The sequence below is a fragment of the Somniosus microcephalus genome, chromosome 9 (genome assembly GCF_052327205.1).
Source record: "Somniosus microcephalus isolate GS21.2 chromosome 9, FLI_Smic_1.0, whole genome shotgun sequence".
NCBI lineage: Eukaryota > Metazoa > Chordata > Chondrichthyes > Squaliformes > Somniosidae > Somniosus > Somniosus microcephalus.
This window is the reverse complement of record NC_140995.1, coordinates 139,152,891-139,168,744: the sequence shown is the minus strand read 5'-3', so window position 1 is coordinate 139,168,744 and position 15,854 is coordinate 139,152,891. Positions and strand designations below refer to the sequence as shown.

The 15,854-nt window shown below is 44.3% G+C and overlaps 1 protein-coding gene across 1 annotated transcript in view; it reads right to left on the bottom strand.

The window, feature by feature from the left end:
* Positions 1-5,833: 5,833 nt before the first annotated feature.
* The window catches only part of LOC147112720 (mannosyl-oligosaccharide 1,2-alpha-mannosidase IA-like), a 454,464-nt gene continuing 444,443 nt past the window's right edge, over positions 5,834-15,854 (bottom strand). Inside the window, exons 6-7 of the mRNA XM_085997308.1 lie at positions 7,956-8,079; positions 5,834-5,963 (exon numbers count right to left, since the gene is read on the bottom strand). Of these exons, the coding sequence (XP_085853434.1) occupies positions 5,862-5,963; positions 7,956-8,079 (226 nt within the window). The 3' untranslated portion in view covers positions 5,834-5,861. The remainder of the gene's footprint in view (positions 5,964-7,955; positions 8,080-15,854) is intronic.

Below are 15,854 nucleotides of genomic sequence, written 5' to 3'. Positions count from 1 at the left end.
GGTCCACGTGCGGGCCCAGCGCCTCGAACCCGACAAGCTGGCGGTCGTGAAGGCGGAGTTCGCTACGATGGAACGCCTGGGGATTATTCACCGGTCCAATAGTCCCTGGTCTTCGCCTCTCCACATAGTACTGAAACCTGGCGGCGGATGGCGGCCATGCGGCGACTATCGGCGACTTAACGATGCTACCACTCCTGATCGATACCCGATCCCCCACATTCAGGATTTCTCTGCCCATTTGGCTGGGAACACTGTTTTCTAAGGTGGATCTGGTCCGAGGCTACCACCAGGTCCCGGTACACCCGCAGGACGTGCAGAAGACCACAGTCATCACCCCATTCGGCCTTTTTGAATTTTTGAGGATGTCTTTTGGGTTGAAGAACGCTGCCCAGGCCTTCCAGCGCCTCATGGACTCCATGCTGCGGGACCTCAAGTTCCTTTTCGTCTACTTTTACGACATCTTCGTGGCCAGTCGGAATAAGGAGGAACACATCGCGCACCTACGCACACTCTTTCGACGCCTCAGCCAACACGGCCTGATTCTCAACCCGGCCAAGTGTCAGTTTGGTCTGCCCCACATTGATTTCCTGGGACATCGCATTACATCGGAGGGAGCGGTGCCTTTGCAAGCGAAGGTAGAGGCGGTGACATCCTTTCCGCGCCCGCAGAGCACCAAGGCCCTGCAGGAGTTCCTCGGGATGGTAAATTTTTACCACGTTTTGTGCCTAAGGGAGCTCTGCTCATGCAGCCCCTGTACGAGGCCCTCAAGGGCAAGTCTGGCAAGGACCCAGTAAGCTGGACGGTCGACATGGATCGGGCGTTCGTTGACACAAAAAGCGCCCTCGCCAACGTGACCATGCTGGCGCACCCGCTGCCAGGTGCCACCATCGCCCTCACCACCGACGCGTCAGACTACGCCATCGGCGCAGTGCAGGAACAGTGGGTAAATGAAACATGGCAACCGCTGGCGTTCTTCAGCCGTCAACTACGGCGAAACGAGCGGAAGTACAGTACCTTCAACCGGGAGTTGCTGGCTCTTTTTCTGGCCATCCGTCATTTCCGGTTCTTGCTGGAAGGACGTCCCTTCACTGCTTTTGTGGACCATAAGCCACTAACGCTCGCTATGGCCAAGACCGCCGAACCGTGGTCAGCCCGACAACAACGTCAGCTAACGTTTATCTCCGAATTCACTACTGATATTCAGCACGTGGCCGGTAAAGACAACCTGGTGGCAGATTGCCTCTCCCACGCGACCGTTCAGGCAGTCCAGCTCGGCATCGACTATGCCCTCATGGCCTCGGATCCAGAGGTGCAAGCTTACCGAACCAGCCCTTCTAGCCTCCAAGCGGCCAACGTCAAATTCCATGCCGCAGGCACCACGCTACTTTGTGACGTCTCCGTAGGAGATCCTCGCCCTATCGTGCTGGTCGCCTGGCGCCACAAAGCTTTTGACACCATACACGGATTGTCACACCTTGGCATGAAGGCCTCGCAAAGGCTGATGTCGTCCAAGTTCGTTTGGCGGGGCATGCATATGGATGTCCGCGACTGGGCCAACACCTGCGTGGTCTGCCAAAAGGCCAAGGTGCAGCGTCACGTCAAAGCTCCATTGGCCACCTTCGCTGTTCCGGAGCGACGGTGCGATCACGTGAATGTGGAACTGGTGGGGCCACTTCCACCTTCTCATGGGTTTACACATATCCTTACGATGATAGACCGCACCACTAGATGGCCAGAGGCAGTTCCCTTGTCATCCACCACTTCGGCAGACGTGGCCAGGGCATTCATCTCCTCTTGGGTCGCCCGTTTCGGGGTACCGGCGAACATCTCTTCTGATCGTGGACTGCAGTTTTCCTCTGAGCTCTGGAACGCAGTGGCTCAGGGGCTCAGCATCAAGCTACATTGCACCACAGCCTACCATCCACAGGCGAATGGCCTGTGCGAACAATTTCACAGGTCGCTCAAAGCCGCACTGAGGGCTAGCCTCCAAGGCGCTGGATGGGCTGACAGGCTACCATGGGTCCAGTTGGGTCTTCGCACGGCACCCAAGGAGGATCTTCGCTCGTCCTCAGCAGAGCTCGTCTATGGCCAGCCGCTACGCGTACCAGGGGATTTCCTTCCGACTCCAACAGAGCCATGGTCCGCATCCAATCAACTCATCAGCCACCAGGAGGCAGCCAGGTGTTTTGCACCAGTACCAACATCGCATCACGACGTTCAGAGCTCCCACGTCCCAGCAGAGCTGAAGAACGCTGAATATGTGTTCATCCGCCACGACGCTCATCGGGATCCGCTCAAGGCCCCTTACACTGGTCCTTTCCGCGTGCTGGAGCCGGGAGACAAAATTTTCTCGGTGGATATCGGAGGTAAACCGGACCACATTACGGTTGACCGGTTGAAGCCGGCACACTTGGACCTTGACCGCCCGGTCGAGACCGCACAGCCGCCAAAACGTGGCCGACCGCCCACAGTCGCCGTGCCAGATCAAGCGCAACCACCCGCCAGCCCGCCGTCCAGCAGCTTCCACTTCAAGTGTACAGAAGTCGCTCTGACAGGCTTGTCAGGCCTCCTCGCCGTTTCACTTTTTCTGTTAAAGACAATTCTGGGGGGGCGCATGTGGCAGAGCCACTAAGGGACTCCGATCAATTGTATATAATTCCCTTTAACAATATGTTAGCTACAGCCTGAGTCATAGAAACATAGAAGATAGGAGCAGGAGTAGGCCATTCGGCCCTTCGAGCCTGCTCTGCCATTCAATGAGATCATTGCTGATCATCCAAATTCAGTACCCTGTCCTTGCCTTCTCCCCATATCCCTTGATCCCTTTAGCTTCAAGAAATATATCCAACTCTTTCTTGAATATATTTAATGAACTGGCCTCCACCGCCCTCTGTGGCACAGAATTCCACAGGTTCACCACTCTCTGGGTGAAGAAATTCCTCCTCATTTCAGTCCTAAATGGCTTACCCCTTATCCTTAGACTATGACCCCTGGTTCTGGACTCCCCAGCCATCAGAAACATCCTTTCTGCATCTAGTCTGTCCAGACCTGACAGAATTTTATAGGTTTCAATGAGATCCCCTCTCAATCTTCTAAACTCTGTATCTTTGTATATACTGTTTGCATGTACAGAGCGCGGTCCCTTTAAGAGCGCGGGCAAACGCGATGACGTCACGCCGTTCATCACGTGATCCCCCACCGGTGGGAAAAACGTCATGACGCCAGCCACGGGACCGCCCAAGCAGTCCTCGTGGAGCCTCCGAACTGACTAGACCTGTATTCGTAGTTCTCGTGCATTTGTTTGTTAAACTCAGTTAGTTTTACATTAAACATCGTTTGTTTGATTGCCTGAGTCAACCTCAGTCTCTTGATAGGAACTAGACATTCCTACACAAGGAAGGTCAAATCAAAATGAACCTGCAAAGTGCTCTCAGTACCCAAAACACCTTCACATAGCGTTGAATCTCTCCAGAAGTCTCTCTCTCAGGATGCATGGTGCAAAAATGTCACCGACAAAAGGAGGCAGGAAACGGCCACCTTTAAATAGTGCTTCCCCAGTCCCTTCCCGACTGCAAAATGTTCCCCTCTACCTGTCGTTGCTAGCGGCAGGCAGAAAGGCAGGAGGCGCCACTCAATATCCGTTCCGGGGCGCTGCACGCTTGACTGACGTCACGATCTGCGGGCGTAGGAGATCGTGGCGGTAGTGTTGAGCGCCACTGCAAAATGTCTGGTCAATTTCGCGAGCAGCGCAAACATCGCCATGCCCAGGCGCTAGTTGCTTTGCGCCTCGTTAGCACCCCAAGAGGGCGCTAACGGGAAGCGCTATCAACCAAATTTTTCCCCCATGGTCTTCTCACCACCACACCCACAACTCTCACTGTATACAAAAACTTATCTTGGTATAACACTTTAGTTTTTATCTCAACAAATTAAGGTACTGTGATTTTTTGAGGCAATTGCCAATTTTAGGCATAAACTTCATATATGGGCTTAGGACTATCAAATACAAATGGCAAACAAGATGGTTCCACCATCTAAGCATGAAGCTCATTGACTCTAAGAAATGAGAGCAAGCAGTGCAATTTTCTCAAAGCTAATTTAACATTTATTTTGTATCATGGGTTCAAACGGATTGAAGAGATCAAAAACACCTTTAATGAATCTCTACAAGCACCAGATGTACACACTCCAACCAAAGTTTCCACCAGTGTAGGTGCAGTGACCGTCATGTGAAACTTTAACAATCTAGGTGACAAATCCTGAAAGCCTAAGGATTGAAAGCAAGAGAAAAGCCAGGACATGATTGACTTCAGGCTAATACTGGATGGGCCAGCACCAGTACCTTACCACAAGGGAGGAAGTGTCTCAGCTGAGGCTATAACTGAGCTACCACTGATAACTTACCCTTTTTAGTTGAAGCGGAGACTAAAATTTGGACAGAGTGCATCGGTCTTGGCAAATGGGTTGTGAGATTGTGCATGGCTGTCAAGTTGGAGAAGAATCCTTCTTTTAAATCAAGTATGAAAGGACTTCCCACTTAACACCCAATCTTTGCCAACCTCCATTGTTTCCCCATCACACGGTGCATTGATTTCACAATACCCATCCTCCATGGTCTCTCTGCACCCTGCTCTTTCCAGCACCATATCCTGGCTCATACTCAGCATTCCAATTCTGGCCTGCTCCCTCTACTGAGCCTTCAGCTATATCCACTCATGCTCTGGGGCTCGCTCTTTACATCTCATCTTGCGTTCAAAAGTCTCCTTAAAATCTTCCTCTTTGACTGTGCCTTTGACCATCTCCCCAAAATCTTCTCTTACTCAGATCAGATATTGAACAATGAAGTACTTTGTGACATTTTAAGGCACTATATGAAAGTTGATGTCTTTGAGAACCAGTGTTGCCCGGAGAAAAGATTTGGGGTATCTTCAAAGATGAATTCCACTTCTTGTTCTGACTGGTGCTAGATTGGCTTTCACTGGGGCTGTGCAATAATCTATTATTAATAACCTAATGAGATAGCTATTGATGCCCCTATAGAGGAACAATTCCCTGATACTAATATTCTAATTATTTCATTGTTGTAAATTGTGTGGTAGTGACAGATTGCATCAGGATTTGAAGTTCAAGGTAAGAGGTGGAAGACCCATGAAGCATACTGACAGCTTCTTCCCTGTACAGTGACTTTGAAACAATATGGAACATGACTCAGCAAGCGCTTTGGTCCCTCAATGGGAGTGAATGCAATAACCTATGTCCTATACCTAGTCTATTCTCGGGTTTTTGCACTTCATTGGCTTCAGTGAGGAACATGACCAAGACACTGCTTCATGCAGTATCAAATGATTCTATACTTCCTTCCAAGATCACCTTCCAGTGTTTTGGATATTCAAGAAGATACAAGTTGAATAAACTAGAGGAGACTATACAGTACTGAAAGCAATTCTGAGAGTCAAAACAAACTCCAATCCATGCCAATCGTGACTATAAAAGGATCCATTGGAAGATCTGTATTCCTTGAACCCGAGTGTCAACAACCAACTAGCTCAAGAACATTTTTGTCCAAAGCAACATCACCTGAAGCAGTTGCTGACCAACACATAACAGATAATAAAATGTAGGAAATCCAATCAATATTGATGATTGAAAATTTCAGAAACACTTTTAGCAAGAGAAAGAACATAGAAGAATTTAATTAAATGGTGAAAATCACTTTTCCCTGGTGTCGCAACAGAATAAAACTGCAGCATACAACAAAAAGAACAGAAGTGTTCTTACAGAATAAGCCTCATATGAGAATAGGTAGGCGAGGACCATGCACTTACGTGATTTTTGAAAGAAAAGTTAATTCTCAAATGGATTTACTTACGTTGACCCCACTGACCACTGTTGGGGTTCAAGTAATTTGGATACAGTCCTTGTGGTTTATCCAGACGATTCAAAACTTTTCGAATGTTCATCATCTGTCAAAATAGCCTGAATTATTGCATTTTGAATTTCTAAATTGATAAAATTGCCCACTTACAATAAACGCAGATTCAATTTTAAAGCTAAAGCAAGTCAAAGCTTCTGTTCCAAAACCTAATTTATATTTAATTAGGTTTCAAATATTCTCTCTGCTCCGATTACAGCTCACATATGCCCCTTTGTTCCATCAAACTGAGTATAAATTAAATAAATATTTTATTTTTATATCAAGTCATAAAATTCTCACTTGCAAAATGAAAAAAATCTGAAGACAAAAAGCAATGTTTTGTGTGCTTCCGTGATTCAAGACAATGGCCCAGAAATTCGGGTCTCCACGGGCGAGTACGCATGGGGTACTCACCCGTAGGCCCAATGGAAGTGCCGGTTTCCTGCATGCACTGCGCATGTGCGGGAAACCGGCACTTCTGTTCCCCTGAAAGAAGGGGTTCAGAGGTCGAACGCATGCGCAGGAGAGGCTGCGCGTGCGCAGTTTTTTTTTTGCAGGTTTTCCCGGGAGGGTAAGTCTCCAGAAGTTAAACATTTAAAAAGCAGGCGTAAGGCCTGCTTTTTAAAAGGTAAGTGGTGAATTAATTAAAATTAAAACATTTTTTCCACAGGTTTATTATTTTTAAATACTTTAAAGCAAGGTAAGTTTATTTTTAGTCCCGTTAGAAAATAAAATTATTTTTTTCAAAAAATTAAATTGTTTAAAATAGTTATTTCATGTAATTTATAGTTTATTTAAAAAATGTGATTTAAAAAAAATTTATTTGAAGATTTAGTGATGTTTTGGGGCCGTAGTATTTATAAGTTTGACAGCTCTTCCGGTCAAACTTATGACTGGAGCATTCCCTGCTCCGATTGGCTCCCAATGGCCCACGTGATCCCAGGGAACGCATTGAACTAACTGCGCCCCTGGGATACGCAAGCACTGCGCACCGGCAGCTGGACCAGGCCCCAGATCGGAATTCCACGGGGGCCCAAAGCTCAACGGCCGGCACGCAAGGTAAGTGCAGGTCGGGGGCTTACACCCGTGGGAAGCCCCCGACCCGAATTTCTGGGCCATTGTTTTCAGGCGAAAGATAAGTAGGTGTTGTGGTCCAACATACTGTATCGCTGTGCAAAGAAAGACTTGCATTTATATATCGCCTTTCATGACCTCAGGACGTCCCAAAGCGCTTTACAACCAATTAAGGACTTTTTCTAAATGTGATGTAGGAAACGTGGCAGCCAATTTGCACACAACAAGCTCCCACAAACAGCAATGTGATAATGACTGGATAATCTCTTTTTTTTTTTAAAGTGATGCTGATTGAGGGATAAAAGTTGGCCAGGACACCGGGGAGAACTCCCCTGCTCTCCTTCAAAATAGTGCCACGGGATCTTTTACGTTCACCTGTGAGAGCAGACGGGGCCTCGGTTTAAGGTCTCATCGAAAGACGGCACCTCCGACAGTGCAGCACTCCCTCAGTACTGCACTGGGAGTGTCAGCCTAGATTTTTGTGCTCAACTCTCTGGAGTGAGACTTGAAACCACAACCTTCTGACTCTGAGGTGAGAGTGCTACCCATTGAAATAGAATAGTGTGCACAATTCTCCACAAGCTGAATTTCCAATCTTGGTTGTACCACTATGATCAGACACAGAATGAAGTGCTAGGCTCTTTCACAAATGAACATAGGAGGGAAATAAAGTAAGAGGGCAGGTCACCCGAGTCTGCTGTTAACACATCATAGTGCAGTCAGCTCAAGGGCTTAGCTGCAGGGTCCCTTGATCAGGAAAAGGTGTTTGAGGAGACATTGTCTGTTAAGTGGGACATCCATTTTATAAACTAAATATACAATAATCTTTCCAGAGGCTTTGTGAGAAAGGTGTTTGAAATGGTTCAACATATAAAGAGGCTAGGGATGACTTGGGTATTAATTATTCAGCATATTATTCAATACTTTGGAAGCAATAAATTAAAAATCATACATTACGGTGACTGACCTTTTCTGCAAACACTGGATTTCCAGACAGCTGACTTAAATGCATGAACTCAAGATGCAAGGTGCCAAATTCAGCCAAGATACTGCTACCTCCCGAGGCCCAAGGCCAGTTCCGACCAATTCCACTGTAAAAGCATTCAATGTAGAATATAGTAAAGTTGCTTAAAATATACAAATGATTTTCTGCCAAATATACACTAAAACATTTGAAGCGGATGAGTGATATACTTAAATACAATGGAACATATAGCCAAGACTCAAAATAACCTGTAATTTCCAACATCACCAACAAAACTGAATGTCAGTATTGGTGATAAAATCTACACTTGTATTCATTTATTTTTTGTAAGTAAACTGCTGTGGACTGTGTGCAAATTTCACCGAATAAAAAAATGCAATTGATGATGAAGCATATCAAAATTACTAAATTTTAAAAACTGGAGTATTCTGCAGAGATATAAAATTCAATTTATTGAAATATTTCAATAAGCTTTATGAACTAGAACTGCTCCTTATTGCATATTGAACATGTTCAGGGTACAGTCTATTACAGGAGTGGCCAACCCACAGCTTGTAAGCCATATCGAGATCTTCTATTCCTGAAGTGTGGATCTTCCACTGTATTCAAATTCCCAGTAGAGCAGCTCTCCCTCTCCAATAAGCTGAACTGGTATGAGAATGCCCTGCTGCTGGCTGCTGCTGATTGGGCAGCTACAGTATTAGTGTGCACAGCACCAAGGAAGAGGAGTGGCAAGAAATGGATATTATGCTAACCCACATAATAACAGTAACTGAACTTCAAAGTATTTCATTGGATGTGACATGATAAGGCACTATATAATTGAAACTTCTGTTTCTTCTGATCCAAAAGGTTGGCCTCCCCTGATTTATTACCTACTTCAAAAAGTAACTGATTGTGTAAGATGCTTTGAGACCTTTTGATGTGTAAAGGCAATATCTTTAATGCATGTCACCGTAAATCCTTTATGAGTAAGGGTTTGTACGCATCCCAATCTACTCAAAAGAATGCTCAAAAACACCATTCACACCTGGCCCAATTAGGGAAATGTTCAAAAGCTTGTTTCGATTTCCGAAGCTTATAATAGGGCATAAATAACCTACAGGAAACGTTGGTTTATCCGGAGGTTAAAAGTCTGGAAAGCTCTATCTACTGGCAAAATTCAGGGGCCGTTTCCTTAAGTATTTTTACTTCTCGTTGCTTTTTTCCCCCCCAGTCAGGCTCTGCAAGGTCTGTAGCTAAGCAACAGCTTCAGCTAAAGACGCTTTTAAGCTGCAGCCGACTGATTTGAAGCTGTTGCTAAGCAACAGGGTTTGTTGATTCACACGGAGCTGAAAATCTCCGTATGTTTCAACATGTCCGGCAGTTTTGATCTAACGGCAACAGCTCGGTCCCGTCGGTGCCGGATATCACAAAGTTTCCTGTATTTAGAATTTTCTACCTTTAACGTTTTCTGATTGATTGATCGACCCATCAAACAAAATCTATCAGTTATAGTTAGAAAATCCTACTTTAAAAAAAAGCGTAATTTATATACTTGGTTAAATAAATCTTTTACCTATACACCATATAATTGATTTATCTGTAACTACACTTGTACAATATTTTTAAAAAGTGGGAGGTATAGTTAAGATCTGATGTTTTTAAAGTCAATATTGAGGCCAGAGAGTTGGAAAGTGCCTAATAGATAGGAAGCTGTTCCTCAAGCTTGCATTGATCTTCATGGAACAGTATAGAAGACCAGAGACAGAGGTCAGAGTGGAAATGGGACAGGGAATTGAACTGGCAAGTGGCAGGGAGCTCGACATTGCACTTGTGGATAGAACAGAGGTGTTTTTGTGGTGCTGCTCAAGCTAAAATTTTGTACACATTAGGGACAGAGTGACTGAGCATTTGTACATACATGAACTGACCAGAGAGAGCCAGCATGCATTTGCAAAATGTAAGTCATGTCTAATGAACCTAGTTCAATTTTTTGAGAGGGTAACAAACCTTGTAGATAAGGGATTTTATCGCGAGGGGAACTCGGGGCCAGGAATCGTGAAGCTCACAGGCACAAATATAAAAAACTGATGGGGTTCCACTAACCTCCCCCGGGTTAACCTTCACCAGAATATTAGTGCTAATTTGAGCTCGTGAAAGACAACATCATTCATGTCCGAGGCCGGGACCCAGGAGTGAGGACGAGGCCCAGGAGCGAGGGCGGGAACCCAGGACTGGCGCAGCGTGGACCACCAGCAGGGTCGGGGCCCAGGGAAGGTGCAGCACGGGCCAACAGCGAGGTAGGGAGGACCTCACTGCATCCTATGAAACCCAGGCAGAGAGGCCCTGCGGGAAGGAGGGAGGAGGACAGTAGGAGTATGTTTGTGTGTGTGTGCTAGGCCGATGTAGCAGAGCCTGGTCTTAATCATTGTGGATCCCCTTGCCATTGGACCAAGACCTTGCTCTATCAAGCCCGTGTTGTAGCTGGCGTGCAACGGCCACCCCACGTTAAAAGAATTCACGCACAGGCATTTCCACCCTTTAATACATATCCTCGGTTCCGAGGGACTGCCCAAGAGAAAAGACAATACTTAGTGGCCATGGAGTGGGTAGGTGCAGCAGCACTGAGAGGAATTAAAAATAAAAAAAGAATCCAGATTATTTGAAGGGGAAAGAAAGCTTATGTTTGACCAAGAGCAAAATATAGAAAGCATCTAAAAATCATATAACCCAAGCTAGGAGGAAAAGTAACCAAAATGTAAAAAAATTCAGAAAATATAAACATTATAAATGGCAAACACATCAAATTATCACAGGATCAGCAATGGAACACGACTGGACAACTGGACCAGCAGCTGAGGAACAGCATTAGACTGCAGTAAAATCCAATAGCACAACAGAAACTAAATGGGTACTTCATATACCTTATAGACATACTAGAGTTTTCTAGAAGGTGTTTTTAAAAAGCTTGGGCAAGAAGCTTCCCGCAGTGTTAAGCACATAGCAGAAAATAAGCTTTCAATTAAGTAAATATTTACTGGTCCATTAGACCAATCATATTTCATTGTTTTTATTCAGTAGAGCAGTGTTAACTTAAGGACCACTGAATAATTAACTTCCCTCCCAAAATAAAGAAATTAGGAAAACAAATATTTAAGAGCTAAAGAAAAGTGGTGGCCTCACATTGCTGGTCACTGGGCAGGTAAATTAACAATCTGATTCTAAGGGTAGACAACTTTTTCCAGTTGAATTTCATGCAGTGTATTAAAATTTGCAACACATTTCAACAAATATATACTTGGGGAGTCACAAGCAGGATTTGTGCACATACACTGCCCAATACATAAGCTATCTCACCAAGACTTCTTTGAACATTTATTGTGTCTTACAATTAATCATTGGTATAGGGATATTCCAGCCCATACACTAGGACATAAAAGGGATCTTTCTTCAGTCACTAAGGCCGCGATTTTGCTGACCTCGACGGGTCGGTGGTGGGAGACGGGCCCCGACTCCGCTGCTGTCGCTATCCCGGCCTCTGAAATGATTTTCCCTTGATTGGGCTTGTTAAGCCCGCCCAGCGCGTTTGCCGGCCAATTAGAGGAAGCAGGTCTGATGACGTCATTTGATGATGCGTCATCAGCCGGTTTCCTTAAAGGGACCATGCCCAACTTTAGTTTGACAGTTGTGCTGTCAGTGTTCTACAGCATTGAAGTGCTGCAAACACGGATAAGCACTGCACAGAGGTGCACGGCTGCACCCAGGCTCTCCCATAACTTAGAGGTCATGTTAAAGGAGGTACAATCTTTGGATTATGAGGGGCGGCCTCCTCAACAAATATAGTGGCAGCTACATGGGATGATGTGGCAGAGCAGTTTCTTGCAGTTTATGCAGTTCGGAGGATAGCCGTCCAGATGAAGAAGAAAGTCCCGCAAGAAGCCTGCCAAAGTACAGTAGTCTTCTAGGTATCTGTTTGTAGTGCTCTGTCGGATGACAACAATGACTACAGCAGCGAATATGGCCGATGTTCGCTCTGTGGTTTACACATGTTATGCAGCAGTATCTCGATATAGAGCCAGACTGGGACATGCTAAGAATGGTGGTAAAAGTCTGGCATCCATACTGCCAGAAAAAAAAGTGCAGACACAGATTAGAGTTCTTCATCGGAGACAAGTAGGACTGCTGTGGTTTAAACTGCAAAGTACAGTACAATTATGTGCTCTATAATGAAATGAGAAGTTACTGTTTTTTGACCTTACTTAACAAGTGCAGTATAAGTAAAGTTTGTGAACCCGCATACATGCTGGTTTACTTTTATTTACTGGCGATTTGAGGCACTTTGAATGTCAGGATAATGCTTTGAGAAGCACTATTCGTTTTACCATCCACCTCATATTGCGGGCAAACCATGCGAACACCAACGTACCCAGTATAAGCGATGGTGACTGCACTGAAATACAACTAGTAATTAGTATTTTTATTACTATACTGTAGGAATTGACGAATTCCTAACTGAGAACTGAGGTCGACTCAGGCGATCAAACAAACAGGTTTTTAATGCAAAACTAAACGAGTTTAAACAGTTTGTTGAGATCGATACAGGAGAACCACGAAAACAGGTCTGTACAAGTTGAAGCTTCCACGAGGACTGCTAGGGCGGTCCCGTGGATGGCGTCATGACATCCTCACGGTTTTTCCCCGCGCTTGGGTGGTCACGTGATTAGCGGCATGACGTCATTGCGTTTGCCCGCGCTTTTAAAGGGACCACGCCCCGTACATGCAAACAGTATGTACAAACACAGAAATCACTAACAGACTGGTACAGGCTTAGGTTGGAGTAAAACATCGTTAAAGGGAATTATATACAGTTGCTCAGAGTCCCTTCGTGGCTCCGCCACAATACTACTTTTTAAAAATGGAAAATGGTTTACATTAACTGTGTGAGCTTGGTTCAGTACTTTCACGTCTAAGTCAGAAGCTTGTGGAATCAAGCCTCACTGAAGGACACAGCACATCATTTAGGCTGACACTTTAATGCAGTGCTGAGGGAGTGCTCCATTATTGGAGGTGGCATTCTGTGAATGAGACATTAAACTAAAACTACATCGGCCTGTTCTGCTGGTTCAAGTGGGTGTTGAAGATCCTGTGGCACTATTTGAAAGGGTGCAGGGAGTTCTCCAAATGTTAAGGCCATAATTATTCCCTCAACCACCACCAAAAGCAGATTAACTGGTCATCCATCTAATTTGCTGTCTGTAGGATTTTGCTGTGATGAAATTGGTTGCTGCATTTAGCCAGTGACTACACTTGAAAATGTAATTAATTAGATGTGATGTGCTTTAGGATGTCTTGAGAGGCATAATAAAGCTGCTGTCTAAATTAAAGTTCATTATTTTTTTCTTGTATTTTCATAATTCAGGCAGAAAAGATTACTGTCTAAGCTAAATTTAACCCTTATTTGATGAAACTCCATTAACTTGGCATAGCAAGTGCTGAAATTAATACATCAAGGGCTCAGTTTTGATAAAAAGGGATAGAAGTTACTTATAATGTCAAATGTGGATGCATTATTGAAGGGATGAACAAATTCTAAAGTATATATTATCAAAAAGTAGCTAAGCAGCAAGATTTACACAGAGTTGTGAGGCTATGGAATTCACTTCCAGGGTTATTGGATGACGCAGAAATTGTGTCAACATTCAACATTATTAGACTGAATAGGTGGATGAAGGAAAAAGGGTTGAAGGGACATGGGAACAGGCTGGGTTAATGTAATTAGTGCTAGTTGCTTGCCTGGAAGGTAAACACTGACGTAGACTGGATGGACCGAATGGTCTGTGTCCGTGCTGTAACTTCCGTGTATTTTTATGTTTACATATTTGCAAATTTTTACATGACAGAAAATTGTTCAAACTTTCAGCTGCTAGTAAATTATTCTTTTATTGGATGGTTTCACATATACAACCCCATAATTTTCACACAAAACATTGGATTTGGTTTTTTTTAAACAATGAAATGAATCTCACATCCATGACTGCCTTATATGTGCCTGTGCTGCACAGAAACTTAAAAAAAAAGTTTTGAATGCTAGTTTGCTCAGTTGGTAGCGCTCTTGCCTGTGAGTCAGAAAGTTATGGGTTTAAGCCTCACTCCAGGGTTTGAGCACATAATCTAGGCTATAACTACAGAAGGAATATGAGGAGTGCTGCATTGTCAGAGATGAGACTTGAAATAGAGGTCCCGATGGACGTTAAAGATCCCATGCCACTTTTGCTTAGATAACTGCACTGAACGTGAAGTGCATCAGGATGTTTGTGGCATACGTGATAAGGCACTACATAAATTCAAGCTGTTCTATGAAGTAAAAACAAAACATTTTCAAATAAGATTCACACTCATTTAACACAACCATTCCGTGATATCTGCTACAGCCAATTAGGTTCTCCTCTGTAGCACAATGTGAACACCCAAATGAGAACCAGTGTGAATCACCTTGCGTGAAGAGCTGGGGATGTTACATTGCAAATATGACTTTAAAATTTATGTACAGTCATATGGACTAGAGAGGTGGTGATCAATAGAGGCTGCTAACGAGAATCTGAGGTCAACATAAATGAGCGTAGCAGACATGATTAGGGAAAAATAGGACAAAATTATAATTTGGTGGAACCTTGATTATTCATCCTATTATCGCATTTTTTAAATAGATATTGTTCCAACACTAATGGGACGGCCTGCAACTGTCTCGGTCTTGCTCTCTGACCTCCTTCATTAAACTACCACTGCGTACTAAAAAAAAGTGAAAACCCTTTTTGACCATGGCTTTGGTCACCTCTCAACTCTCCCTCCATGGCTCAGTGTTATTTATTTTATTCCTCTTCTTTAACATTAAAATCATCCCAAGGCTTTAAAAGGTAGAATTAAATGCAAGTTATTGTAAAATTTCTGATGACAGATTAACAAGGTTTGGCATCTTTGCAAAGGAGTGATATTTAATCCCAGACTTCAAGAGTATACGCAAGCTGGAAATTGGAGCTGCGATGCCCTCTGGAGCCAAATAGCTTGATGCCACTCATTGTCTACGTTCAGGCTCGCACATGAAAAATGACTATTTTGGAAAGGTACCAAAGATTGGTTAACACCCATCAAACCATAATGTGGAAAGAATCCATACCGTGTTGAACAACCAACACTACCTGTCATTATCTAGAGCAATTAATGGACTAGTTATGATTCAGGTACATAGGAAAAGAAGTAAGCCATTTGCCCCATTGATCCTACTCTGCCATTTTTATTAGCTGTGGCAGCTCTAGCTCTAATCCCAATTCCCTGATTTTTTTCCCCCACATTCATTAATAACCCATACTTCGCAAGTATCTCAGTATCACCCTGGTAAAGTGTAGCTAAACTTTCTCCAAGGCCAATATATTCTTTCCAAGGTGGGATGCTCAATATTCCAAACATGCTCTGCATAATTGCAGTAGCAGTTTATTGCTTTGCCTTGAACTCTAAACTTATGTTGAAGCCCAGCATCTTAGCAATCTTTATGATCAATTTTTGGACCTGTGAGCTATATTTTAAATGGCTTATGTAGTTGGGCACTTAAGTCTCTTCATTCATCTCAATGCTTCCTCATCTTTCTTTCTTTCATCTAGATTATACACACATCTATTGTGCTCGTGTCCAAAAGTGTACTTTTGAGAGGCAGTCAGTGCCCGCTGGAAGGAGCACGTCAAAGATCTCCTTAACCGAGACTCTGTCTTCGATGCAAGTGTCCTCAACTCCATCCCGCAGCAAGCTACCCGCCACCATCTCAGCACAACCCCAGCCCGGCATGAGGTTGAAAAGGCCATCCGACAACTGAAGAATAACAAGGCCTCAGGAGCAGATGGAATCCCC